The following is a 27,101-nucleotide window of genomic DNA, read 5'->3' as shown; positions in this document are numbered from 1 at the left end:
TGAAATTCTTACTAGTGAACAGATTACCAGCCTGCATGATGTGTACGAGTTATCTAATAGGGCATGACTTCATTCCTTAGCTTGGAAGAATACAAGCCTGTGTGATTTCTCTGATATAATGTCAAGGTTACCTTTTAGACAAAATTCTTCTTACTTTCATATTTATATGTTTTTTCCTGTGTAAATTTTCTAATGTCAAATGGGTTGTTCTTTTAGCCAGAAGGATTTTTCATAGTTATATCAAAAGGGTTTTCTCCCTGCCTGAATTCTGTGGCATACATTTAGAGTTGACTTCTTATACAACTTTCCATATTCACTACATTTGTAAGGTTTCTCCCCACTGTGAGTTCTCTGATGTATTCTGAGGTTTGATTTCTGGCCAAAAGTTTTCCCACATTTATTACATAGAAAGGGTTTCTCCCCTGTATGAATTCTCTGATGATCACTAAGGATTGCCTTCCGAACAAATTTTTTCCCACATTCATTACATTTAAATGGTTTCTCCCCAGTGTGAATTCTCTGATGAACTCTGAGGGTTGATGTCCGTGCAAAAGTTTTCCCACATTCGTTACATTTAAATGGTTTCTCTCCTGTGTGCGTTTTCTGATGTTGAATGAGATGGTCTTTTCGCCAGAAGGACTTTTCACATTCATTACACTGATAACTTTTCTCACCACCATGAGTTCGCTGATGTATTCTGAGGTTTGATTTCTGGCCAAAAGTTTTCCCACATTCATTACACTGAAATGATTTCTCCCCTGTGTGGATTCTATGATGGTCTCTGAGGGTTGACTTTTGAACAAAAGTTTTCCCACACTCACTACATTCATAAGGCTTCTCTCCTGTATGAATTCTCTGATGTCCCCTGAGGGTTGACTTCTGAACAAATGTTTTCCCACATTCATTACATTTATAGGGTTTTTCTGCTGTGTGAATTCTCTGATGTGTACTGAGATGGGACTTCTGGGAGAACGATTTTCCACATTCATTACATTCAAATGGTTTCTCTCCTGTATGAGTTCTCTGATGTTGAATGAGATGTCCTTTTTGACAGAAAGATTTCCCACATTCATTACATTTATAGGGTTTTACCTCAGAGTGAGTTCTCTGGCGTACTCTGTGGGCTGACATCCAGCAGGATTTTCTACTTTCATGATATTCAAAGGATTTATCACCAGTTTGTGTTTTGTCGTTACATCCCAATGCATTCTCTTCTGTGGCAATACTCTGAGGCTGAGTGAGTTGTGGCTTCCTGTTGAAATTATTCCCACTGGCATTACATTCATAGAATTTAACAGCCATGTTAAATTTATTGTAGTCTTTGACAGCTGTCTTCTCACAGAAGGATTTCCCACACTTCTTAAGATGAGTGTGTTTCTCTTCTGTCCCAGTTATTGTTTGGTCAACGAGATTTAACTTATCACAGTTTTTCCTAAATTCATCATCTTTACAGGGTTTTTTTCCTGTGTGAGTAACACAGGCAGCCTCATCATAGAACTTTTCAGTTTCATTATATTCAAAAGCTTGACCCAAAGTTTGACATTTTTGATGCTCAGGAAGATTTTCCTTATAACCAAGGGCTTTCCCATTTTTATTATTTTCATAAAATTTCTCTCCAGTAGTTCTCTCAAAGTTAATTTTGAAAGGCAAATTTTCATAGACATTATTGCAACCTGTTTTTTTTGTTGAATAGGTTCTATTAATGATAAATTGAGAAATATTTTGCAAATTCACTCCCCATGAGTCATATTTACAGGACATTTTTATTGAAGAAACAGGAGCTATGTGCAGATTAAATGGTTTTCCCCAAAATTCCTCTTCTTCACTAGTCAAAGGTTTATTATTGATCCATGTTACTTGCTGCAAGTGTTGGTCTTTGATTTTCTTGTTCTTGATCAGGTCACCATCTCTGTAATGTTCTAAAACTGAGAAAAATAGAAAACATCTTATGACTCTTATATTTTTTGTGAGTGGGGCTTATATACATTTCAGTTTTTGGTTTCTCAAGATTAAATAATTTGCGTGCATGCGTGCACACGTGTGTGTGTGTATTCACTATTTTAAAAAAAATATTGAAATAATAAAAATGAGAGAGAAAACTGGTAATAAATGCATATCTGTATTTAAATTTTGACAGATGAGACTTTCCTACCTGGATGAAAAAGGGAAATCAAAAGAAAATCAACACAGACAATAGTGTGGGAAAAGGTGGGAAGGGGGCGGGAGTGGGTCAATGGGGGAAAAATGTGGAACATCTGTAATACATTTTACATCCAACAATAAAGATTTGAAAAAAGAAAATCAAAATTAGACTTTTATTGGAGTGGTTATTTTAGAGAGCAGGAAAACCTGATAATGGGATGAATACAGTAAGGACTATAAGGTTAAATAGAGTAATAAGAAAAATAAGAAGATAATAAGATTTGATGGGCTAGGTCCAACAGGGAAAGGGTTTAACACACCTTATAGCTGTGAGTCTATATGGTAATACAAACAAGTGTATGAAAACTTGATAAAAGAAAAATCCATTCTTGCAACTAAAGTCGATTCACTGGTAGATTAGATTCATTCTACCTATCAAAATTGAACGATAAGTGACCCTAATCACCTACCTCATCCTAAATTTCCACATTTCAATTTTATATAAGTAGTGCAGTCTTAAATGAGGTATCATGGAAAGTCTCAGTGCAAAGATGATGCTTAAGAAAAGTCCAAATTCTCTATGTATTCTGGATGCCTGCTGTTTATAGGTTATTGACTTGTAAATACCATCTATTTTTGGCTCATCTCTTAACTCCATTAAGCATGAAACATAATTTATATCTGCATCAAACTTACATGTTCAATATGACAGTATATAGTGAACATTCATGGAATTAGAAACCATGTCAAAAAATAGAACACAAATTGCTCTGCAAAAATCCCTATTTGACCCTCCCTGGTTACAGTTTCTTCATGCTTATGAGTTCACCACTCTCTAAATGTTTATGTAATAATTTCCTTTGTTGTTTTGGCATCAATATATGACTTCCTAAAAATGTAACTGAGTTTTGCTTTTTTCTGACACATATTTATAATCATATATACATAGTCATATTTTTTGGTTTCTTTTACTTAATATTATGTTTATAATACTTTATGTAGCTTTATAATTCTCCCTTAGAAATACAACTGTTTCTTTAATTCTACTGCTGATGAGCCCAATTTTTGGCAAAAACAATACTGCCATAAATATTGTTTTACTCATTCTAGAGAATACAGTCATGCTTTACTGGAGGGGATACAGTTGGGAAAGGGGATGCTTGGTGACAAGGTGTGTAAAACTTCAACTTGGCTTGATAGCATCCTCCTAATTTCAAGGCGTTTTTACCAGTTTACATTTCAGTCAGAGAATGGGGATATTTAATATTTCACATCCTCATCAGGATGTGGCATTACCAGATTTGTTAATCCTACAGCATATAAGTCTCTCTTACCTCACCTTAAATATTTCTTGCACTCTGTGAAAACGAATAAGATTGAACACATTTTCAAAGATTTAATGACCATTTCAAAGTTCCTATTCAAAAGTCTTTAGCCTGTTTTTCAGTTGGGCTGCTACCCTTTCCTAAATGGTCCTGCAGAAGTTCTTACATTTGTAGGATGCTTATCCTTCTTATGTTACTTGTACTGAATACATATTCTGCTCCTCTGTGGCTTGTTTTTTCATCCTTTTAATGGTATCTTTTATGAAAAAAGTTCTCAATTTTAATTTAGTCAAGTCTGTTAATCATTTTCTTTTGATTGGTGCTTTTTGTACCCTTTAAGAAAAGTCTTAAAATACATAAGTGTTCACTGCTAAACCAACCTTCTGGAGTCTAACTCCACCCACAGAATTCTGTCTGCTAGTGCTCAGTAACCCACCTTGGTGGTTCTCGTTGGATAATTCTTTCTGTGAGAACCATGGCTCTTCTCCTTGCTCCAACTTGAAGATAACCTCTGGTTTGACAATGCAGTTTCCTGTAATAAGGAACAATGGAGTACTTAGACCAGATGATACGGTTTTTAGTATTCAAAAGTGGAAAAAGATACAGCTTCGGGAAGAGCAACCCGAAGGTCCTCATTTGAATTTATCATTGGGAGTTGACAACACACAAATTCCTTAACAGGGTTTAATTACTTTATATCCCTAAATTAAAAGACAAAATAACATTAAAATCTAAGAAAGTATCCATGTGTACTAGTGCATGAATAAGAAATGCCTTCTATATAGTGTTACAAAAGTAAAGTTATGCTTATATGCTCACCCACTGAGACTAGGTTGTTGTAGGTCTCCAGCATCACATCTCTGTACAGGGTCCTTTGAATAGGACCCATCTGCTGCCACTCCTCCTGGGTGAACTCCACAGTCACATCCTTGAATGACACTGAGGCCTGCAACAGTACATTTCTAAGGATTAAGAATTAGGTGACACAGAAAAATACATATGAAAACAATTCTTATGTTTACTGTAAAGAGCTTAAAACAACAAATGAAAACAAGTATGCTTATTTTGGATCTAATTTTATACTTTGGAATTAATTAGTAAAAGTATAACTTAATTTGTATATATTTTTTAGTTACATACATGTAAAATCAATAAGTACATTAGTAAAGCCTTTGTTGCTTGAGTATATTTTAGGGAAAAAATAATAAATTTCCTTCTATTTTTTATCCTACACCTCAATATACATACTCTAGGCTAGGGGTCAGCAAATTATGATCTGTGGCCAAATACAGCTTGCCACTTTTTAAACTAAGTTTTATTGGGACACAGTCACACACACCCAGTCATTCTGTATTGTCTATTGTTGCTTTTGTGCTGAAACAGCAGAGCCTAGTAGTTCCATAAGAGACCTTATAACACTCAAAGAAAAATATGTACTATCTGACCCATTACAGAACAAATGTGCCAACTTCTGGACTAACCAATCTAATTAAAGGAAAGTTTGACTTAGTTTGTGTCCTAACATGTGGTCTATCTTACTATGATTGTATTGCTGTTGATCTCTCCCTTAAAGTCCTCCAGAAGTTTTAAAATATTTTTTGGTGCTCCTATATTGGGTGCATGAATGTCTACCAAGGTTATATCCTCTTGTTGGATCAATTCTTTTAATATTGTGTAGTGACCTTTGCCTCTTGTTAAGGCCTTCATTTTGAAGTCTATTTTATCTGGGGCTGGGGACAAACTGCAACCAAGGTATATGCCCTTAGTGGGAACTGAACCCGGGCCTCTCTGGTCTGCAGGCTGACACTCTAACTGCTGAGCAAAACTGGCCAGGGCTCCTTGCTTTTTTTTTTCATTTCCATTTGCATGGAATACATTTTTTAAATGTTTTTATTGATTTCAGAGAGAAAGGGAGAGGGAGAGAGAGAGATAGAAACATCAATTTGTTGCCTCCTACATAGCCCCCTACTGGAGATTGAGCCTGTACCCAACCCAGGCATGTGCCCTAACTGGGAATCGAACTAGTAACCTCCTGGTTCATGGGTTGATGGTCAACCACTGAGCCACACAAGCCAGGCTGTATGGAATATTTTTTTCCATCCCTTCGCTTTCAGCCTATTTGAATCTTTTATTCTGAGGTGGGTCTCTTGTAGACAGTGTATAGAGGTCGTGTTTTCTTATCCATTCAGCTACGCTATATCTTTTGATTAGAGCATTTAATCCATTTACATTTAAGGTTATTATTGATATGTCCTTATTTAATGTGATTTTTTTTTTTCTTTACGCCTATGTTCCTTTTTCTCTGTATTTCTTCTTGTTCTTAAAGCAGTCTCTTTAGCATTTCTTGCAATGCTGGTTTGGTGGTACTGAACTCCTTTAGCCTTTTTTTGACTGAGCTCTTTATTTCACCTTCAATTTTAAATGATAGCCTTGCTGTATAGAGCAGTCTTGGTTGCAGATTATTGCTTTTCATTACTTTGAATACTTCATGCCAATCTCTTCTGTCCTAAAGTGTTTCTGTTGAGAAATTTGCTGACAGCCTAAAGGGGGCTCCCTTGCAGGTAACTAACTGTCTCCCTCTTACAGCCTTTGTCTTTAGTCAAAGGCAAAGATTCTATGTCTTTAGTCTTGGCCATTTTGTTTATGATGTGTCTTGTCATGGGTCTCTGGGTTCATCCTGATTGTGACTCTGTGTTTCCTGAACTTGTGTACTTTTTTCTTTTACCAGGTTAGGGAAGTTTTTTGTATTCTGACAAACAGGTTCTCTAGCCTTTGCTCGCTTTCTTCTCCTTCTGGTACCCCTCTGATGAGGCTGTTTTTATGTTTCTTGTTGCCCCAAATTTCCCTTAAACTATCCTCATTCTTTTAAATTCTTTTTTTTTTTTGTTCTGTTTGGGGTGTTTTTTGTTTTTTTTTCCCCTACCTTGTCTTCCAAGTCATGATTCTATTCTCCACTTCATCCAGCCTTTTAATTCTTTCCAGTGTATTCTTGATATCAAATTTGCTATTCTTCACTTCTGACTGGCTCTTGTTCAGTTTCTCTCTTTTGTCATGTTGATGTAGTTTTCATTAAAGTCCTTGTAATTCTAAGTTGTTTGAGTATCTTTATAATCATTATTTTAAACTCTGACTAATAAACTGCTTGCTTCCATTTCATTTAGTTCTTTTTCTAGATCTTTTCCCTTTTCTTTCATTTGGGGGTTGTTTCTTTGTTGCCCCATTTTAGTTGCCTCTTTCTCTTTATTTCTGTGTTAGATAGAACTAGTATGACTCCAAGTCTTCATGGGGTGGCCACCTGTAGTAAGTGTCCTGTGGAACACAGTGCTTAAGTCTCCTTGATCTCCTGAGCTGAATGCTCTAGGAATGTCCCTTGGTGGGTTATGAGGACTCTCCTATTGTAATTGGGAACTAATTTTTGTTGGCCTATTCATGGGTACAGGATGGAGCCAGCAGGATTTGGAAATACAAATCCCCAATTTGCCCTTTGATTGGGGTGACACGGGCCCTTGGCCCTCAAGAGGGGAGCTAGTTGCTTGCCTTCTAGCTCAGCAGTGCCCCACTAGAGATCCTGAGGGGAAGCTTTGAGAGGCTCACACCAGATACCCCTGTTCTGAGTTGTGTGACCTTTCACCTGTGAGGCTGTATCAGCAGGGATGTACTGGCAGGACTTGGAGGAAGAGAACAAGGCTGCTCCCTCTGCTTGGGATGGTGCTGGCCATTGAGGAGCGAGGAAGGGGAGCCATTTACCTCCTTCTATCTCTATAGTGCACTGCCAGAGGTCCTGGTGGAGTGCTCCAAGGAAGTCACATCCAATGTCCAAGCTCCAATTTACACCCCTCTATCCCGAGCAGATATGACTTTAGCAGGGTGGTGGGGCTAGCAGGATCTGGAAATGCAAATCCAATCTGCTCTTTGATTGTGGTGGTGTGGGTCCTCAGCCCCCAAGAGAGATGTAGCTGCTCTCCTTCTATCTTCACTCTAGAGTTCCTGAAGGGAGTCATACCAGATTTCACGGTTTTGAGCTCTGCTTCCTTTCCTCTGCAAGGCTGCACCTGCCAGAAGGTGCAGATGGGGCTTGGAGAAATAGATCAAGGCTGCCCCCCTCTGCTTGGTGTGGTGCTGCCTTCTAGAAGGTGTGAGAGCTTGTCATCCCCTTCTCTCTGCAGCTCAATGCTAGAGGCCCTGATGCAGGCCTTTGAGGGGGTCGCTCCAAATGTCCCAGTTCTGGTTTGCACGTCCTTCCCCGGTAGGACTATGCTTTGGAGGTGGTGCCAGCCAATTTGGGGAATGCTAATCCAGGCTGCCCTTTGTTGGGGTTGGTGCTTACCTTCTAGCTCCGGGTGGCCACCAGTGCTCCTGAAGGGTGGCTCCAAGGGGCACATACCAGATTTCCAGTTCTGAATTGTAACCCCTTTACCCTTTGTGGCTGCACCTGCTGGGTGGTGCAGGTGAGGCCTGAAGGAATAGATTAAGTCTGGCCATTCTGCTTGGGGTGGTATCAGCTCTTGGGAGGTGTGAGAGCTTGTTACCCCCTTCTATCTCTGCAATTCACTGCCAAAGGCTCTGATGGAGGCCTCAGATGGGGGTGGCTCCAAATGTCTGTTCTGATTTGTATTTCTTTCTCCCTGTGGGACTGGGCTTTGAAGGCAGTGCTGGCAGAGCTGGGACATGTAAATCCAGGCAGTCTTTTGTTGGGGGTGGTGTGGGTCCTCAGCTGAGTAGTTAGCTGCTTGCTTTCTCCTTTGGTGCGGCGCCCTTCCAGGGATTTTGAAGGGAGGCTTGCAAATGCTCCGTAGCTGCCTACTGCCTGGGGCACTGACCAGGGCATCTTCCGTTGGGGATGGAGCCTGCCTACTCTGTGGGGAGAGGAGAAGATTGGCTCCTGTTCCCAAGCCACTCAGTTCAGTGTTCATCTGAGACTCTCTAGTTTCTCTAGGAAAAAAAGCACATCTCAAGTCCCTTTTGGGTACAGCCAAAAGTCCTTTATGCCTGATTTGAGTTTGGTAGGATGAAGCTGCCAGTATTTGAAGAACAGGGATAGTGCACTTTCTCCAGCTGGTGCTGTAAGAATAAAAGTGCTGGACCCTGGGATATGGCGTCTGAGGGTCATGTGAGACATTGGCTGAGAACTGGGACCTCAGAGCCTACCTTCCCAATGTCCAGTGCTATGCTCCCCCATATCTTCTCCTTATGTCATGTGTACGCCCCAAGTCTCCTTCCCTCTACCAGAGCCCTGGGTAAGTGCCCGAGAGTGAGTCCCTGTGCATTAGCCTTTAAGGAGATTGCCCAGGACTCCAGCAGACCCCCTCCTCTTCCAGGTGGACAAAGTCCCTGCTTATTTTTGCTGACAAATGTTATGCAGGTTCTTCTTTCAGGCCCTGGGGTTCTGGGTTGGGGTTCTGGTGTAGAATTGAGACGCCTACTTTCCTCTGGGGGGGCTTTTGCAGCCACAATATTTCTTCGGCTTCATAGCCGCTGCCCTGTGTGCCGGGACCAGACCTTTCTGCGTCTCCTCCCTTCTTACCAGTCTCTGTAGCTTTTTTTTTTTTCACTCCTTGGATATAATATTCCAGTTCAGGTGACCTTCTGTTGTTAATTCAGGTTAATTGCTCTAAATTTTAGCTGTAACTCTGGTTTTGCATTTGGAGGAGGAATGTGTTGCTTTTACCTATTCTGCCGCCATTTTTCAGTCTTCCCACTAGACTGTGAACAGTATTAAGAAAAAAACCTATCTGTTTTGTTTAAGCTGTAACTATAGCACGTGTCAATTCCCTGGAACATCTTGACTGTTCAACAAATAAATGTCAAAAAAGTCAGAGCAGTGCGCAGCCAGCTTGGCTCAGTGGACTAAGTGTCATCCCATGCGCGAAAAGGTCACCAACTGGATTGCTAGTCAGGGCACATACCCAGGTTGTGGGCTCGATCCACAGAAGGGGGTGTGCAGGAGGCAGCTGATACATGTTTCTCTCTCTCCACTCCTCTCTCTCTAGAAAGAATAAATGAAAACATATTTTAAAAAAAGTCAGAGCAGCAGTAAAATAAAAAGAAGAAATGGGAAGGAGTAATGCCTCCAAAGCTTGAATTGATTATCTTGAAAAACTGGGAATTTTATTGTAGGGGTGAGGAGCCACTCTACCTGCAGAAGAGACAGTACTTCACAAGCATTTAGATGGAACAATCCATGTGAAATGTACTTGAGGAGGTGAAGAAAGAGGTGGGCAGATTAGTAGAGAAGCTATTCCAACACTTCAGTTGAAAGACCATAAGATAGCAGTAGAAAGAATAAAGTAGAGAAATACATTAAAAATACATTAGGTTGAACCATATAAAATTGCTACTGTTTTGGACCCAAGTAGGAAATGTAGTAAAACGTGATTACTGACCAGACCCAGCAGGAGCTGAGAGAATGTGAGTAAGAGAAGGACAGCCAAGGATGCATGCACCCACTTTTTCGGCTTGGGTGTTTGGCTGAATAGGGTTTATCAAGAAACAAGGGGAGATGAGGAGCATTCGTTTGGGAAAAGCTGTAAATGTTGGCTTTTACTTTGAATCAGCTGAGCTGCAGACACCCCCAGACAGATGTTGAGTCAACTATGTCCAGTATAGTAGCCAGTAGCCACACGTGACTATTTAAAACTTGAAAATCCAGTTCCTCATCAAACAAGCCACATTTCCAGTGTTCAACAGCACAGGTGGCTGTTGGCCACCACTTGGGGCAGGACAGGTGAAGCTCACTTCCAACATCACAAAAAGTGCAATGGATCAGGGTGGGCTGCGGAGCCACACTTGGGAGAACTAGCAAATACATCATTGTTAAAACCAGAGAGGGGATAGAATGAGTCAAGAAGACTAGCTGGAAGAGTAGTGAGAAGGAATGGAAACTTGTGGATGAGACCTGTGACAAGAGAAGGACATGACTCCATGAAGGGAACGAGGCAGGACGGCAGCAGAGGAGGGTGTCACAGACACCAACACAAGAGTTCTTCCGGGAGGGACAGACAGGCACGGCACGCAGGGCTCATGAGGTAAGGACCAGCTAGGCAGGGCCCACTGGATTTGACTGTAATGAGGTCAGTGGTACATGCAGATCACAGGTATATGAGGAGAGACATCAAGGCCTCAGGCAGTGGACTGAGATGTGAATGAAAAGTGTGGTGACATTTGTCAGAAACTAGTACTTTAAAAATATATATATATATATTTTACTGTTTTAGAGAGAGAGAAAGGGAGAAAGAGATGGAAATATCAATGTGAGAGAGATACTTCAATCAGCTGCCTCCTGCATGCCCCCTACTGGGGATGGATGTGCCCTGACAGAGAATTGAACCGGAACCTCTCAGTCCACTGAGGCAATGCTCAATCCACTGAGCCACACTCTGGCCGGGCCAGAGAATAGAACTTTAAACTGCCCGAACAACCTGTTTATGACAGGTACTTGAGAGAAATGTTTAGGGAGAGACAGTTTTAAGAACGTGAATATACAGATCATTCATGCTGACCTCCACCCAGTCTGAGTATTATTCCCAAATTCAACAGGATGATCAGGAAAATATCTCCCTCAAGTTCTGGTTTAGTGACCTGAACAACTGTATGAACAAAAGCCTTGCTTGGCAATATGTCCTCTACTTCTACTGAGGAAAAAGTGAAAACATCCTGCATTTAGTTCAGGGTTATTATTAGAGAGATTTGCACTATCACCTACAGGAAAACCAACAAAGACATTTTTGCCTGACTTGAGGATTTTAAGTTCCTTGAGGAATGTTTGGCTTAAGCACGTCATTATTACAAATCTTTAAATTAATATTGTCTGCCTGACTCTGACACGCCTATCAGAAAAGTTAGGAAGAGATTTGCAGCAGCACTTTGGAAAAGCCGTAACATGAGGACCTGCGTCTCCCTACAGGACATCTCTGCTGTGCTATTCATCTGCTTTGCTCTATCCTCCTTGAACGATGTCAGCATCTTTCTAGTTCTCTTTTTCCATGTCAATGTACAGTTCCTTAACCACCGATAAAACCCATTATAAAAAAGGAGTTAATAAATAACTCACCCGAGGTATGTTCATTTTCTGCTGCTCTTGGGAAAGTGTAGAGAACTGTGAAGGATAAGCTGAGGTAAGGAAAGAGGAATGAAGTCATGAGAGGTCTGGTGAACTTCTGTATTCACTTGCCTAAAAATCCCATCACACCAGCTGGGGAAAAGGCCTCCCTACAGAAAAACGATCCACTGACCCTTGAGAAGGGGCAGGAAGCAACACACAGAGCCAGCACTCCCCGAATATGCACATATTCTGATATATACATATCTCTGATATGATCATGTAGGTATAACCTTACTATTTTTTGTTGGGTGATTGTAAATTATTTTACTATTGATTTAAAAAAAGTATGTCCCCTCTGACTAATTAACAAAAAGATCAAAACAGAGGATTAATATTATTATATTTAATATTAATTATATTGTTATTATTTACACTGAGTTAGAAAATCAACAGAAAACTAAAAAGAATAAGATGCTTACTAATGAAAAAATTTAAATCCTTTTATTCTAATTTGTTGCAGTTTCTCAAAAAGACTATTTTCTCCCCCCAGCTAAGTTTCCTTTTCTATTCTCCCCTTGATGGCTAAAATTCTTGAGTCAAATTTACTTCTTTCTTTTGAATGTGTTCTTTTTTTTAATTAAAAAAAATATTTATTGAATTTATTGGGGTGACATTAGTTAATAAAATTATGTAGGCTTGAGGTGTATAATTCTAGAATACATCATTTGTATATTGTATTGTATGTTTACTACCCAAAGTCAAGTCTCCCTCTATCATCATTTATCTTCCATTTACCCTCATCTACCCCAACCCCCCAAAGTCTTGCTTTTGATAAGACACTTCTAGTGACTGACCTGTGACAGAATGAATAGCACTGTGCTTTGTTCCTAGTTCTGTCCTGGGTAGCCAGGGAACATACATCTCAGATTTGATATTTTTAAGGTTTCAAGAGTTGGAAATAGAAATCCCTTTCTATACTACCATTTTGTGATTCTACATGTTCAGGATAAAGGAGGCTTCAGCATATTTCTAGATGCCACATGTGATGGGCATGATACGAGAATGGCTCAGAATCTGGAAAGAAGGAAGAAGGAAGAAAACGGAGGGCTATTTAAGAAGGAGAAGACAGAATTTCCTTGGCTGTGGCTTTTCCTGAGCAGCCTGACAGTCACCCATCCCTCTCAATCCCAGCTTCCCACCTTCTGCAAGCTGGTCCCCAGTTTCCAGTGTCACACAGTCTGTGAGGGCCTCTGGATGTGGCGACATCACCAAGTTGGGCTCTCTCTGGACGAGGGATTAAGAACTGCTTCTGGTGGGGCGGATCAGAATCCACCCCTCTCTGGGTTCTCCTGCATCAGCTCTGAAGCTCTGGAGAGGGTGGTCCTTGTCAGAGGGGCTGTTCTTCCAGGTAGGACTCCTGTCCCTAGGGCTCTCTCCGTCTTGCCACACAAGAGCCACTTTGTTCCAGAGACATTGAGACTTAGGCCTAGGAAACAAATTTTTTTAGTTGAAACTTTCACAGAGAGCAGTGTTTCCGAATTTCAACAAAGCTGACAATTTGGGCTGGATAACTTCTTATCAGGGGGGCTGTCCTGTGCATTATAGGATGTCTAGCAGCACTTCAGTGGCAAGCCTCTCCCCAGCTGTAACAACCAAAAACATCTCTAGACATTTCCAAAGTCCTCTGGGGAGCAAAATCACCCTAGTTGGGAACCACTCGTGTATATGATGCAGTTAAACCTGATCCTCTTGGGATTCAGTGTTTTTTTTAAATCCTCACTAGAGGACATTTTTTTTCCATTTTTTTTTGTTCAGAGAGAGTGGGAGGGAGGGAGAGGGAGAGGGAGAGGGAGAGGGAGAGGGAGAGGGAGAGGGAGAGGGAGAGAGAGAGGGAGAGAGAGAAACATCAATGTGAAGGGACACATCGAGTGGCTGCCACCCGCACGACCAACCAGGGCCGGGGACAAAGTACAACCGAGGTACGTGCCCTTAGCGGGAACCGAACCCCGGTCTCTCTGGACTGCAGGCCGACGCTCTAACCGCTGAGCCAAACCGGCCAGGGCGGGATTCAGTGTTTTATCCATTACTGTAGACATTAGCCAAATCCTACTGTTGAGCACTTGAAATGTGGCTACTGCCACATGTTGAATTTTGTACATATTTTGTACATATTAAGATAAACACAATACAGTAAGTCCTCACTTAAAATCATCAATAGCTTCTTGGAAACAGCAGCTTTAAATGAAATGGCATATAACAACCAATTTATCATAAGTGAATTGATATAAACAAGAGTTAAGTACCTATGGCATATTTCTGGTTATAAAAACATCATCAAACTTCTAAATAAAGACCAAACAACACTTCCAATACTAAACATTGAAATAAATGTGAGCTATACATGTGTTTAAAAAAGAATAATAAAAACAAGTATTATAATGATCTTCTAACCCGCCTATTCTGGTTTAGGGTGTCCACAGCCTCCTCAGCAGCTCAGGGTGCAAGGCAGGACCTCACCCTGGAGAGGATGCCCTTCCACTGCAGGGCACACACACACTCACACTCACTCACACTGGGACGATGAAAATACGTCAATTAACCTGACGAGCACATCTTTGGGATGTAGGAGGAAATGGGTGTTCCTGGAGGAAACCCATGTACACGTGGGGAGAAAATGCAAACTCCACATAAACAGTGGTGTAGCCAGGAATACCCCCCCCCATCAACGTTATTAGAAAATGCTGTTGAATGAAATGTCATTATTCTAGGCCCTGCTGTATGTTTTTAAAATCAATTTCACATATTTCTTTTTAGTTTTTAATGTGGCTACTAGAGCATTTTAAATTGTACATGAGGCTCACTTTATTTTTCTATTGCACTAGACCAAGAATGTGCCTCTGAAGACGGACACAAGTGCAGGAGGTGCCAGGAGCCTTACCCAGAGGCTTGGGAGCGATGCCAGAAATGCCAGAATACAGACACTTGTCACAGAGGGGCATTCGGCTTGCACTGGCTTTACAATCACAGTCCTGGGGTTGGGCACAAGTCCCTGGCTAGTGCCCTGAGAGCGGCAGCAGGGGCCTGTAGGTAGGCAGGGTTTACAAAGTCTGATTTGGGAGTCAAGCACATCTGTATTTGCATCCTAGCTTCCTCACCTTGTGACCTTCGGTGTGTAAAGTTTACTCCTCTGAGCCCATTTTCATATTTTTTAATGATGTGGTTATACCTATAAATAGAGGGGCTGTGAGAATGAAATGAAATACTAAATGAAAAGAACAAAGCTGCCTTCCAAGTAGGATGGCAGCCGACCATCATAACTAGTATTTATTAGAGCTCATTAACTAGCAGTTGGTTAAATAAATGCTTTCTAAGTTTTGGCTTTTCTCTCTGAACACCACCACAAAGCAGTTTTTATATAATTAAAAAAAAAAGACAAACCTGACCCATGCCCAAGTGACAGAGGCGGAACTGACCGGGTCCTCTGGCTCCTAACAACCTCTGCAGACCCAGGGCCCGCGCGCTGCGCGTCAGGTTCACGGTCGGCTTGTGAAGCGCGTCCCGCCCCCGCCCGCCAGGCGGTGTGCACCAGGCCCGCAGCGGCGGCGCCCTCTCCCGCGCACCCAGCATCCCGGGCCCAGGACTCACCCCACCTGCGCCCACGGAGACCGGAGACCGCGGGCAGGGGCGCGCCCCACCCGCCGTGCCCAGCTCTGCGTCCAGGCCTGGCTCCAGGCTCGGCGGCGGCAGCCCCGCTTTCGGGGTTGGACCCCGGAACCTCCTATTTCCTTCCCCTAGACACAAGCCCAGACCTGGGTGAGGGCCGGCCAGGCGCGCGGAGGCGCGGACACCCGAGGATCTCACCTGAGGTGCGAGCCCTCAGCACTGGCGAGGCGGGAGAGGCCGCGGGCAGGAACGTGCGGCGGCCGCGCAGGCGCAGAGAGAAGTTCGGGCCATCCCTTCCCAGAATGCCGCGCGACGCCCATGCCATTCAAGACTACATTTCCCACAAACACGCCTGAAACATTTGGGAACGAATGTGGAGATCTGTGGACTGGTAGTAATGGAAGTTATCGTTACTTTTGTTAATTCTGATAATAACATTGGGATTATGTAGGCAAGTTTACTTTTTTTCCGAGATGCATATTAAAGTATTTAGTATTGTATTATTTATTTGTAATTAAGTAACTAGAAAGACAAATACAGCAAAATGTTAAGTTCTACCTCTAGAATATTCGTATTCTCATTTTGCTGTTTTTTTTACTTTTGTGTGTGTTTGGAAATTTTTGTAATGTAAAGTTTATGAAGGGAAATTTTGGGACTGTTCAAACTGTGCCTTTTATCTCAGAGCCGCTAAGAGAAGTAAAGATATATGAGTCAAATGCCAAACCTAAAACAATCTAGTAACGCGTTTGATGTCCTTTATTCAAGGGAAAACCATCATGGAATAGGGAGGCAGAGCGCCTAACAAGCAGCATCACTCTTCAGAGAGATTTTGGGCAAGAGCAGATTTTATAGAGCTCTTGAAGAGGCAACCTGGAAACAGGACATGCGTGGCTAGATCAGAGATTTCCTCCTAAGGCAGGCCCTGTTTTCTAGGGTCAAGTAAGCCGGCAAAAGCTGAGTCAGAGTACTGTGACTGCCGTGTGTTAGGTTCCTTAACACTGAGATGTATTCCCATAAATTCAGGCCGATTTAGGTTTAGATTTGTAACATAAGCCCCTATTCGGTGGGCCCTGATACATTTGGGTGATAATGATATATCAATGTAGGTTCATTTAGTGTAACAAATGTATACCCTAGAGCAGGATGTTCATAGTAGGGAATGATATAGGAGTTGGGGCACAGACAATATATAGGAACACCCAGCTCTTTCTGCTCAATTTCACTATGAACTAAAACTGCTCTAAAAAGAGTAAACGTATTACTAGGGGGAAAAAGGGCACAGCTATCCCAAAAGACTTCCCAGTGACCCAAGCTGCAATATATTTAGCAAAATGATAAATATAGTAATGGATTATAGCCCAAATAATGAAACAAATCTCCATGTTTCCATGTGTCCATATAAATAAAACAAATGAATGAATAAGAATAAACAAAAGGGGAGAAGGAAGAGCTCTTCATAACAGAACTTCAATTAATAACTGTAGAAGATGTCAGTGTACTTCGGCCAAATACCACCAGCAACACGCTTGTTGAACAATTTGGATTAAAAAAAATTATTTTTCTTTATTAATTTTAGAGAGAGAGAAAGGGAAAGGGAGAGCGATAACATCAATTGGCAGCCTCCTGCATGCTCCCTACTGGGGATTTGGCACACAATCTGGGCATTTGCCCTGACTGGGATCAAACTGGCGACCTCTTGGTGCATGGGTTGATGGTCAGCCACTGACCAGCTGGGCGAACAATTTGGATTTTAATAGCAGTTGCAACGAAGTAGAGCATACACACATATGGGACCATGAAGTGTTTTAGTAAGAGTGTTAGAAAGGAATAATAGGATTTGAACTTTGGTTATTATGTAAAGTTCCCTTTATCCCTAATAAATTTCCTTGCTCTGAAGTCTGCTCTGTCTGAATTACTAAGCTACTATAATGTTATCCTGATAAGTGTTAGCATGTTACATTGTTCTCTATCCTTTTACTTTTAATCTATATGTATCTTTATAATTATTTATTTTTTATCCTCACCCGAAAACACTTTCCCATTTTTTGTTCAGATAGAGTGGGAGGGAGAGAGAGGAAGAGCAAGAGCGAGAGCGAGAGAGAGAGAAACATCGACATGAAAGGGACACATCAAGTGGCTGCCACCCGCACAACCCAACCAGGGCCGGGGACAAACTGCAATCAGGGTACGTGCCCTTAGTGGGAACCGAACCCGGGTCTCTCCGGACTGCAGGCTGATGCTCTAACCGCTGAACCAAACAAACCAGGGCGATGTATCTTTATATTTAAAGTGTATTTCTTCTACACAGCGTATCATTGGGTCTTATTTTATGGTGCAGTCTGCCTGTCTTTGTCTTTTAACTGGTATATGTAGGTATTGATGTTTAAAGTGATTATTAATATAGTTGGATTAATATCTGCCATATTTGTTACTGTTCTATTTGTTGCCCTGTTCTTTGCTCCCGTTGTTTTCCATTTCTTTTCTGCCCATTGTGGTTTTATTTGAGCATTTTATATGATTCTGTTTTCTTTCATTTTTAGCATATCAATTTACATCCTTTTGTACCTTTTTTAGTGTTGTCTGAGAGTTTCAATAGACACTTATTTCCAACTAACCCAAGTCCACTTTCAAAAAACACTATATAATCTCATGAATAGTTCAAGTAAGTATAATAACAAAAACTTCTAATTCTTTCCTCCTGGGCCTTGTAATATTCCTATCATTCATTTCACTTATATATGCTATGATTATTTAATACACTGTAGCTCCTATTACTTTGAACAAATTGTTATGTTAAATCAATTAAGAATAAGAAAAATCCAAGTTTTATTTTACTATTACTTCTTTTCTTTTCTTTTTTTTATCCTCACCCGAGGATATTTTTCCATTTTTTGTACAGATAGAGTGGGAGGGAGAGAGAGGAAGGAGAGAGAGAGAGAAACATCGACGTGAAGGGACACATCGAGTGGCTGCCACCCGCATGACCAACCAGGGCCGGGGACAAACTGCAACCGAAGTACGTGCCCTTAGCGGGAACCGAACCCGGGACTCTCCGGACCACAGGCCGACGCTCTAACCGCTGAGCCAAACTGGCCAGGGCATTACTTCTTTTCTAATGCCTTTGCTTTATTTATTTATTTAGTTTCTGATTTATACAATTTTTTTTTTCCCTCTTAAGAATTATAGCATTTCTTGCAAAGCAGGTTTACTGGCAACACAGTTTCTCAATTTTTGTTTCTTTGAAAAATTTGTTATTTCTCCTTCACCTTTGAAGGATAATTTTGCAGGATACAAAATTCTAGGTTTGTGAGTTTTTTCTCTCAACACTTTAAATATTTCATTTCATTGTTTTCTTACTTGCATGGTTTCTGAGAAGTCAGATGTCATTCTTATCTTTGCTCCTATGTAGGCAAGGTATTATTTTTTGCTGGCTTCTTTAATTTTTTTTCTTCTATTTTCTGCCATTTTAATATGATATGACTAGGTGTAGTTTTGGGAGCATTTATCTTGTATTGTGTTCTCTGAGCCTCCTGAATCTGTGGTTTGTTGTGTGAAATTAATTTAAGGAAATTATCAATTATTATTATTTCAAATATTTCTCTTGCTTCTTTTCTTTCTCTTCTGGTAGTCCATTATCAGTATGTTACTCTTTTTGAAATACTTCCACACTTCTTAGACATTCTGTTTCATTTCTCAGTATTGCTTTTTAGTTGTAGAGGTTTCTTTTTTTTTTTTTTAATGAATTTTTATTTATTTTTTTGTTACAGATATTTTACCTTTTTACCCCATTGGCACCCCCCACCCCACCCCCCCTCCACCCTGTCCCCGGCTTAGTTGTCCATGTCCATTGGTCATGCATACATGCATATAAGTTCTGTGGTTTATCTCTTCCCACCCCCCCACCCCCCATCCCCTCTTCTGAGGGATGTCAGTCTGTGCCCTACTTCCATGTGTCTGGGTCTACTGTATTCCTCAGACTGTTATGTTCATTATATTCCGTATATAAGTGAGATCATGTGGTATTTGTCTTTTTCTGCTTGGCTTCTTTCACTTAGGATAATACTTTCCAGGTCCCTCCATGTCGTCTCAAAGGATAAGAGATCTTTCTTTCTTACAGCTGCATAGTACTCCATGGTGTATATGTACCACAGCTTTTTTATCCATTCGTCTACTGGTGGACACTTGGGCTGTTTCCAGATCTTAGCTATTGTAAATAGTGCTGCTATGAACATGGGGGTACATATATTCTTCCTGATTGGTGTTTCAGGCTTCTTAGGGTATATTCCCAGGAGTGGGATCACTGGGTCAAATGGAAGTTCAATTTTTAATTTTTGGAGGTAGCACCATATTGTTTTCCATAGCGGCTGCACCAGTCTGCATTCCCACCAGCAGTGTACTAGAGTCCCCTTTTCTCCACACCCTCGCCAACACTTGTTGTTTGATGATTTGTTGATGGCGGCCATTCTGACAGGTGTGAGGTGATATCTCATCGTTATTTTAATTTGCATCTCTCTGATGATTAGTGATGTTGAGCATTTCTTCATATGTCTCTTGGCCATTTGTATGTCCTGTTTGGAGAGGTGTCTATTCAGCTCCTCTGCCCATTTTTTAATTGGGTTCTTTGTCTTCCTTTTGTGGAGTTGTATGAGCACTCTATATATATTGGAAATTAACCCCTTATCGGATACATCATTGGCAATGATGTTCTCCCATACAGTGGGTTGCCTTTCCATTTTGATGATTGTTTCTTTTGCTGTGCAGAAGCTTTTTAGTTTGATGTAGTCCCATGTGTTCATTTTCTCCTTTATTTCTGTTGCCTTAGGTGATGTATCAGTGAAAATTCTGCTCCGTATGATGTCCGAAATTTTGTTGCCTACATTTTCTTCTAGAATTTTTATGGATTCACGGGTCACATTTAAGTCTTTTATCTATTTTGAGTTTATTTTTGTGTATGGTGTAAGTTGATGGTCTAGTTTCATTTTTTAGCATGTAGCTGTCCAATTTTCCCAACACCATTTATTGAAGAGGCTGTCTTTATTCCACTGTATGCTCTTGCCACCTTTGTCAAATATTAATTGAGCGTATTGCCTTGGGTCCATTTCTGGGTTTTCAGTTCTGTTCCACTGGTCTATATGCCTGTTCTTGTGCCAGTACCAGGCTGTTTTGGTTACAGTCACTTTGTAGTATAACCTGATATCTGGTATTGTGATCCCACCTACTTTGTTCTTCTTTTTCAAGATTGCTGTGGCTATTCGGGGTCTTTTTTGGTTCCATGTGAACTTTTGAAGTATTTGTTCTAGTTCTATGAAATATGTCGTTGGTATTTTGATGGGGATTGCATTGAATCTATGGATTGCTTTGGGTAGTATGGACATTTTAATTATGTTAATTCTTCCAATCCATGAACAGGGTATGTGCTTCCACTTTTTTATATCTTCCTCTATTTCTTTTTTCAATGACCTGTAGTTTTCTGCAAATAGGTCTTTTACTTCTTTGGTTAAGTTTATTCCTAGGTATCGTAATTTTTTTGGAGCGATGGTAAATGGGATTGTTTTTTCAGTTTCTCTTTCTGTGAGTTCATCATTGATGTACAAGAATGCCGTCGATTTCTTGACGTTAATTTTGTATCCTGCTACTTTGCCAAATTCATTTATTAAGTCTAATAGATTTTTGACGGAGTCTTTAGGGTTTTCTATGTACAATATCATGTCATCTGCAAATAATGACAGTTTCACTTCCTCCTTTCCAATTTGGATCCCTTTTATTTTTTCTTCATGTCTGATTGCTGTGGCTAAGACTTCCAGTACAATGTTAAATAGGAGTGGCGAAAGTGGACATCCCTGTCTTGTTCCTGTTCTTAATGGAAATGTTTTTAGTTTCTGTCCATTGAGTATGATGTTGGCTGTAGGTCTTTCATATATGGCCTTTATTATGTTGAGATATGATCCCTCTATTCCTACATTGCTGAGCGTTTTTATCAGAAATGGATGCTGGATTTTGTCGAATGCTTTTTCAGCATCTATTGATATGATCATGTGGTTTTTATTCTTCATTTTGTTTATGTGGTGTATCACGTTTATTGATTTGCGAATATTGTACCAGCCTTGCATCCCTGGAATGAATCCCACTTGGTCATGGTGAATAATTTTTTTGATGTATTTCTGGATCCGATTTGCTAGTATTTTGTTCAGGATTTTGGCGTCTATGTTCATCAGGGATATTGGCCTGTAGTTTTCTTTCTTCGTAGTGTCTTTTTCTGGTTTTGGAATTAGAATTATGCTGGCCTCATAGAACGTGTTTGGAAGTCTTCCTTCTTCTTGAATTTTTTGAAATAGTTTGAGGAGAATGGGTGTTAGTTCTTTTTTGAATGTTCGGTAAAACTCCCCCGTGAAACCATCTGGGCCTGGGCTTTTGTTTGCTGGGAGAGTCTTGATTACCTCTTCAATTTCCTTAGTTGTTATTGGTCTGTTCAAGTTTTCTATCTCTTCCGGGAATAGTTTTGGGAGACTGTGTGTTTCTAGAAATTTGTCCATTTCGCTGAGATTGTCGAATTTGTTGCCATATAGTTGTTCATAGTAGTTGTTAACGATCTTTTGTATTTCCGTGGTGTTGGTTGTTACTTCTCCTCTTTCATTTCTGATTTTGTGTATTTGGGTTCTCTCTCTTTGTTTCTTGGTGAGTCTAGCTAAGGGTCCATCTATCTTGTTTATCTTTTCGAAAAACCAGCTCTTTGTTTCATTGATCCTTTGAATTGTTTTTTTGGTCTCTATGTCATTTATTTCTGCTCTGATCTTTACTATTTCCTTCCTTCTACTTGCTCTGGGGTTTTCTTTTTGTTTGCTTTCTAATTCTTTAAGTTGTGAGGTCAGACAGTCAATTAGAAAATTTTCTTGTTTTTTGAGGTAGGCCTGTAGTGCTATGAACTTCCCTCTCAAAACTGCTTTCACTGCATCCCATAGATTTTGTGTTGTTGTGTGTTCATTTTCATTGGTTTCCAGGAAGTTTTTAATTTCTTCCTTGATCTCCTCGGTGACCCATTCATTGTTTAATAACATGCTATTTAGCCTCCATGTGTTGAAATGTCTTTGCATATTCTTGTTGCAATTGATTTCTAGTTTCATGCCATTGTGATCTGAGAAGATGCTTGATATGATTTCAATCTTCTTGAACTTGTAGAGGTTTAGTTTGTGTCCTATCATGTGGTCTATCTTTGAGAATGTCCCATGTGCACTTGAGAAGAATGTGTATTCTGTAGTTTTGGGGTGTAATTCTCTGTAGATGTCTATTAAATCCATTTGGTCTAGTGCTTCATTTAGAGTCTCTGTTTCCTTGCTAATTTTTTGCCTAGAGGATCTATCCAGTGCTGTCAACGGGGTGTTGAAATCCCCTGCTATAATTGTATTGTTGTCGATTTCTCCTTGGAAGTCCTCCAGAAGATTTTTAATATATTTTGGTGCTCCTATATTGGGTGCATATATGTTTATCAAGGTTATATCTTCCTGTTGGATAGATCCTTTCAATATTATGTAGTGGCCGTCTTTGTCTCTAGTTATGGACTTCATTTTGAAATCTATTTTATCAGATATGAGAATTGCTACCCCAGCTTTTTTTTGCTTTCCATTTGCTTGGAAATTTTTTTTCCATCCCTTCACTTTCAACCGATGTGAGTCTTTTGTTGAGAGGTGGGTCTCTTGTAAACAACATATAGATGAGTCATGCTTTCTTATCCAATCAGCTACTCTGTGTCTCTTTATGGGAGCATTCAATCCATTTACGTTTAAGGTGATTATTGATATGTACTTATTTATTGCCATTTTTGTTTAGTGTGGTTCTATTTTTCTTCCCATTTCTCCTGGTAATTACAGCAGTCCTTTTAACATTTCTTGCAGTGCTGGTTTGGTGCTAATGTATTCCCTTAGCTTTTTTTTTGTCTGGGAAGCTCTTTATTTGCTCTTCTATTTTGAATGATAGCCTTGCTGGGTAGAGTAGTCTTGGATTCAGATTCTTGTTTTTCATGACCTTGATTACCTCATGCCATTCCCTTCTGGCCTGTAGTGTTTCTTGTGAGAAGTCAGCTGAGAGCCTTATGGGGTTCCCTTTGTAGGTAACCTGTTGCTTATCTCTTGCTGCTTTTAGGATTCTCTCTTTGTCTTTAATTTGTGGCATTTTAATTACTATGTGTCTTGGTGTGGGCCTGTTTGGGTTCTTCTTACTTGGGACTCTCTGTGCTTCTTGAACTTGAATGCCTTCTTCCTTCACTAAATTAGGGAAGTTTTCTCTCACTATTTTTTTGAATATATTCTCTATCCCTTGCTCCTTTTCTTCTTCTTCGGGGACTCCTATGATGCGAATATTATTACGTTTCCAGTTGTCCCATAGTTCTCTTAAGCTGTCTTCCTGTTTTTTAATAGTTTTTTCCTTTTGTTTTTCTGATTGGTTGATTTTTTCTACCCTGTCTTCTAATTCACTGATCCGGTCCTCAGCTTCCCCTACTCTGCTTTTTAAACCTTCCAATGTGTTTTTCATTTCGGATATGTCATTTTTTATCTCTTCTTGTTGGTTTTTAATTTCCATTTGGCTTATTTTCAGTGTCTCTATATCCTTACTCATGCTGTTCAGCTTCCTCAAGATCATGGCTCTGAATTCTAGCTCTGTTAACATGCCTAATTGCTCCACATTGATCTCATCTTCGGTGGAGGTGTCTTGCTCTTTCATTTGGCTTCTGTTTCTGTGTTTCACCATTTTAGCTATCACTGTGGGCTTTGGAGCCTGTCAAGTTCTCCCTGTGGGTGTTGGTGTTCTGCTGTTTGTGGCTCCCTCTCCTGTGTTTAGATGAGCGAGGGAGGACCCGCGTTTAACACCACTGTCAAGTCTTACTTTCCTGGTTAAAGTTGCCAGCCCAGGAAACGTACTGTTATCCTCTGGCTTTTTGCCTGGAGGCTAGCAGTCTAGGTTAATTGATGAGTTTTGGGTTGTCAGTTGATTGAAAAACTCCCTCTGGTGCTCAGCCAAGGGGCTTTCACGAGGGTGGGGCAGATGCTGGTCGTTAGTGAGCCTCAATTAGCACTTCAATGGCCCACAGGGTGGGGTTGGATCTCCGAGGGAGGGGCTGCTGCCTCTCCCCAGAGCCCTGGGAAGAAGCAATGTGGCCTCCGTCCTGAGTGGCTGCACTCAGCCAAAGCTCTGAGCGCCCTCCAAACCCCGAGTGTCCTGACACAGCTCCAGTCCAGTCTGCCCTCCCTCTGCCGGAGCCCAAGGTGAGTGGCTGTGGCTGTTTCAGCCTCTGTCCCGGCTGCGCTGCGGGGCCGCCTGGGAGTGTGACCCGCGGGCGCCGCTTACAGTTGAGGCTGCTGCCGAGCTGCCGACCGTGGGCTCCCAGCCCCGTCTCGCGCCTTCGCAAGCCTACCGGGATGGAGTCAGTGTCCCTCGTTGTATGGTCCTCGCAAGCTGCTTTTCTGTTGGTTTTTCCCGTCGATTTGTCTGTGTTATAGTTGTAATTCCAGTTTGGTTCTGGGAGACGGTCTGTGTAGCTCCGTTCACTCCGCCGCCATTTTTCGGTTCTCCAGTTGTAGAGGTTTCTATTAAGATATTTTCAGGCTCAGAAATTAGATCCTGAGTATTGTGTAGTATACTGAATTCATTAAAGAGATTCTTCATTTCTGTTATAGGGTTTTTGATCTCTAGCATTTCTTTTCTAGTCTTTCTTAGAATTTCTACTTCTCTGCTTACATTACTCATATGGTGCAATTTTTTTTCTCTTTTTTCCCCAATTAAAACCCTTAGCTTTGAATTGATGGTCTGATAATTTCAATACTCCTTGCATATCTGACTCTGCTTCTGATGCTAGCTATGTCTCTTCAAACCTTTTAAGCCTTGTAAAAGTTTTTTTGAAAGCCAGACATGCCCGGCTGGTGTGGCTCAGTGGACTGAGCATGGTCCCATGGACTGAGGAGTCCTTGTTGAATTCCTGGTCAGGACACATGCCTGAGTTGCCGGCTTGATACCCAGTAGGGGGCATGCAGGAGGCAGCTGAACAATGCATCTTTCTCACATTGATGTTTCTATCTCTCTCTTTCTTAAAAAAAATAAAAAATAAAGAAAGAAAACCTACATGATGTACTGGGTACAAAGAACTCTGGTACTTAGGCCTTTGTTTTGTTGTGTTAGCCGTGGGGGGAGGGACAGTGTTCTAAAGTCCCATAATTAGGTTTCAGTCTTTTACTGAGTCTGTACCTCTGGGATGTACACTTCACAAGTGATTATTAATCCCTTTCCCCATCTTAGGTGGGTGGGATGGCTAGAGGAAGCTGCAGTTGGGTATTTATTTCTCCCCAAGTCAGTTAGGTTCTGATAAAACCACAACAGGTTAGGTTCTGGTAAAATAGTTTCCTTTGAAGGTAGGCCACGGTAAGAACAGAGTGCTCTGACTTACTGCAAATGGCCATATTTCCCCTCCTCCACTTGAAGTACAAGAGGATTTCTTTCCAGTCTTCACTGTGAGAACATGACAGAGCTCCTGGAAGTGAAACTCACAAAAGCGTGGGTACATTTTCCTGAGACTGTCCCCCTCAGACTTGTCCATCCTTAGCCTCTAGCAATTGATCAGGCACACTTCAGATTTTTCTACCCTACTGCTGGTTCCCATAGAGGTTTCTGCCCATGGATCTCTGTTATGGTAAGTTGTGATTCTCTGTATCCACCTGTCTGTCTCTTCCAATTTGGGGGTAGAGTTTTGTCCTGTGATTTCAATTTTTTGATGTTCCCAAGAAGAGTTTTTTTTTTTTTATCCTCACCCAAGGACACTTTTGCATCTATCTTCAGATAGAGTGGGAGGGAGAGAGAGAGGAAGAGAGAGAGACAGAGAAACATCGATGTGAGAGAGACACATCAACTGGCTGCTACCCACACGACCCCAACCAGGGCCGGGGACAAACTGCAACTGAGGTATGTGCCCTTAGCGGGAACCAAACCCGGACTCTCTGGTCTGAGGGCTGACGCTCTAACCGCTGAGCCAAACTGGCCAGGGCAGAAGAGTTTTGACTTTCGGTTGGTTCAGTCTTTTATTTGTTAGGATGGAATAACAACTTCTAGTTGCTTGCATTCCATCCTTTTTACTTTTTTATTTTCATTTTTTTGGAAATGCAACAATGAATATTTTAAAATTTATGTTTCTAATATTTCACAACCCTTGAACATATTTCAGAATATTCAGAATATGGCGGGCACATTAATTAGAATGGTAGAGAACGTTTTCCACATACTGATCTTTTATTTATTGATTGATTGATTTTAGAGAGAGAGAGTAAAGGAGAGGGAGAGAGAGATAGAAGCATCGATGAGAGAGAACATAGATTGGCCACCTTCTGCATGCCCCACACTGGAGATCAGGCCCACAACCTGGGCATGTGCCCTGAATGAGAATTGTACTGGCAGCCTCTGGGTGCATGGGTTGATGCTCAACCATTGAGCCACACCGGCTGGACCACATACTGATATTTTAAAAGGATTCACATCATGAAATGTGTGTTATTAGCTTTTTTTTTTTTTGCAATTTTTATTAATTAATTTTGTTATAGATGTTTCTCCTTTTTGTCCCCTAGACAACCTCCTCCCCACCCCACCCCTGCCCCCCACAGCATTGTTGTCTATGTCCATTGGTTACACATACGTGTGTATACATTCTTTGGTTTATCTCATCCCTCTCCCCCAACCCCCTTCTCTAAGGTTTGTCAGTCTGAACTGTACTCCTTTCTTTGTCTCTGGGTCTATTTTGTTCATTATATTCCACAAATAAGTGAGATCATGTGGTATTTGTCTTTTTCTGCTTGGCTTATTTCGCTTAGCATAATACTCTCCAGGTCCCTTCATGTCATCTCAAAGGATAAGAGATCTTTTTCTTTTCTTACAGCTGCATAGTGTTCCATTGTGTA

The 27,101-nt window shown here is 41.0% G+C and overlaps 1 protein-coding gene across 1 annotated transcript; it reads right to left on the bottom strand.

Moving 5' to 3' along the window:
- Positions 1-240: 240 nt before the first annotated feature.
- ZNF510 (zinc finger protein 510) lies at positions 241-14,724 on the bottom strand. Its single transcript, XM_036260375.1, has 6 exons — positions 14,664-14,724; positions 12,708-12,994; positions 11,518-11,576; positions 4,287-4,413; positions 3,904-3,999; positions 241-1,925 (listed from the first exon to the last, which is right to left on the bottom strand). The coding sequence occupies exons 2-6, from the start codon at positions 12,772-12,774 to the stop codon at positions 241-243; spliced, it is 2,034 nt and encodes a 677-aa protein (XP_036116268.1). The 5' UTR covers positions 12,775-12,994; positions 14,664-14,724.
- Positions 14,725-27,101: the final 12,377 nt, after the last annotated feature.

Source organism: Molossus molossus, unplaced genomic scaffold, assembly GCF_014108415.1.
Source record: "Molossus molossus isolate mMolMol1 unplaced genomic scaffold, mMolMol1.p scaffold_m16_p_14, whole genome shotgun sequence".
In the NCBI taxonomy this organism is placed as follows: Eukaryota; Metazoa; Chordata; class Mammalia; order Chiroptera; family Molossidae; genus Molossus; species Molossus molossus.
Note: the sequence above shows the minus strand (reverse complement) of the source record. Positions and strands in the feature narration are given on the sequence as shown.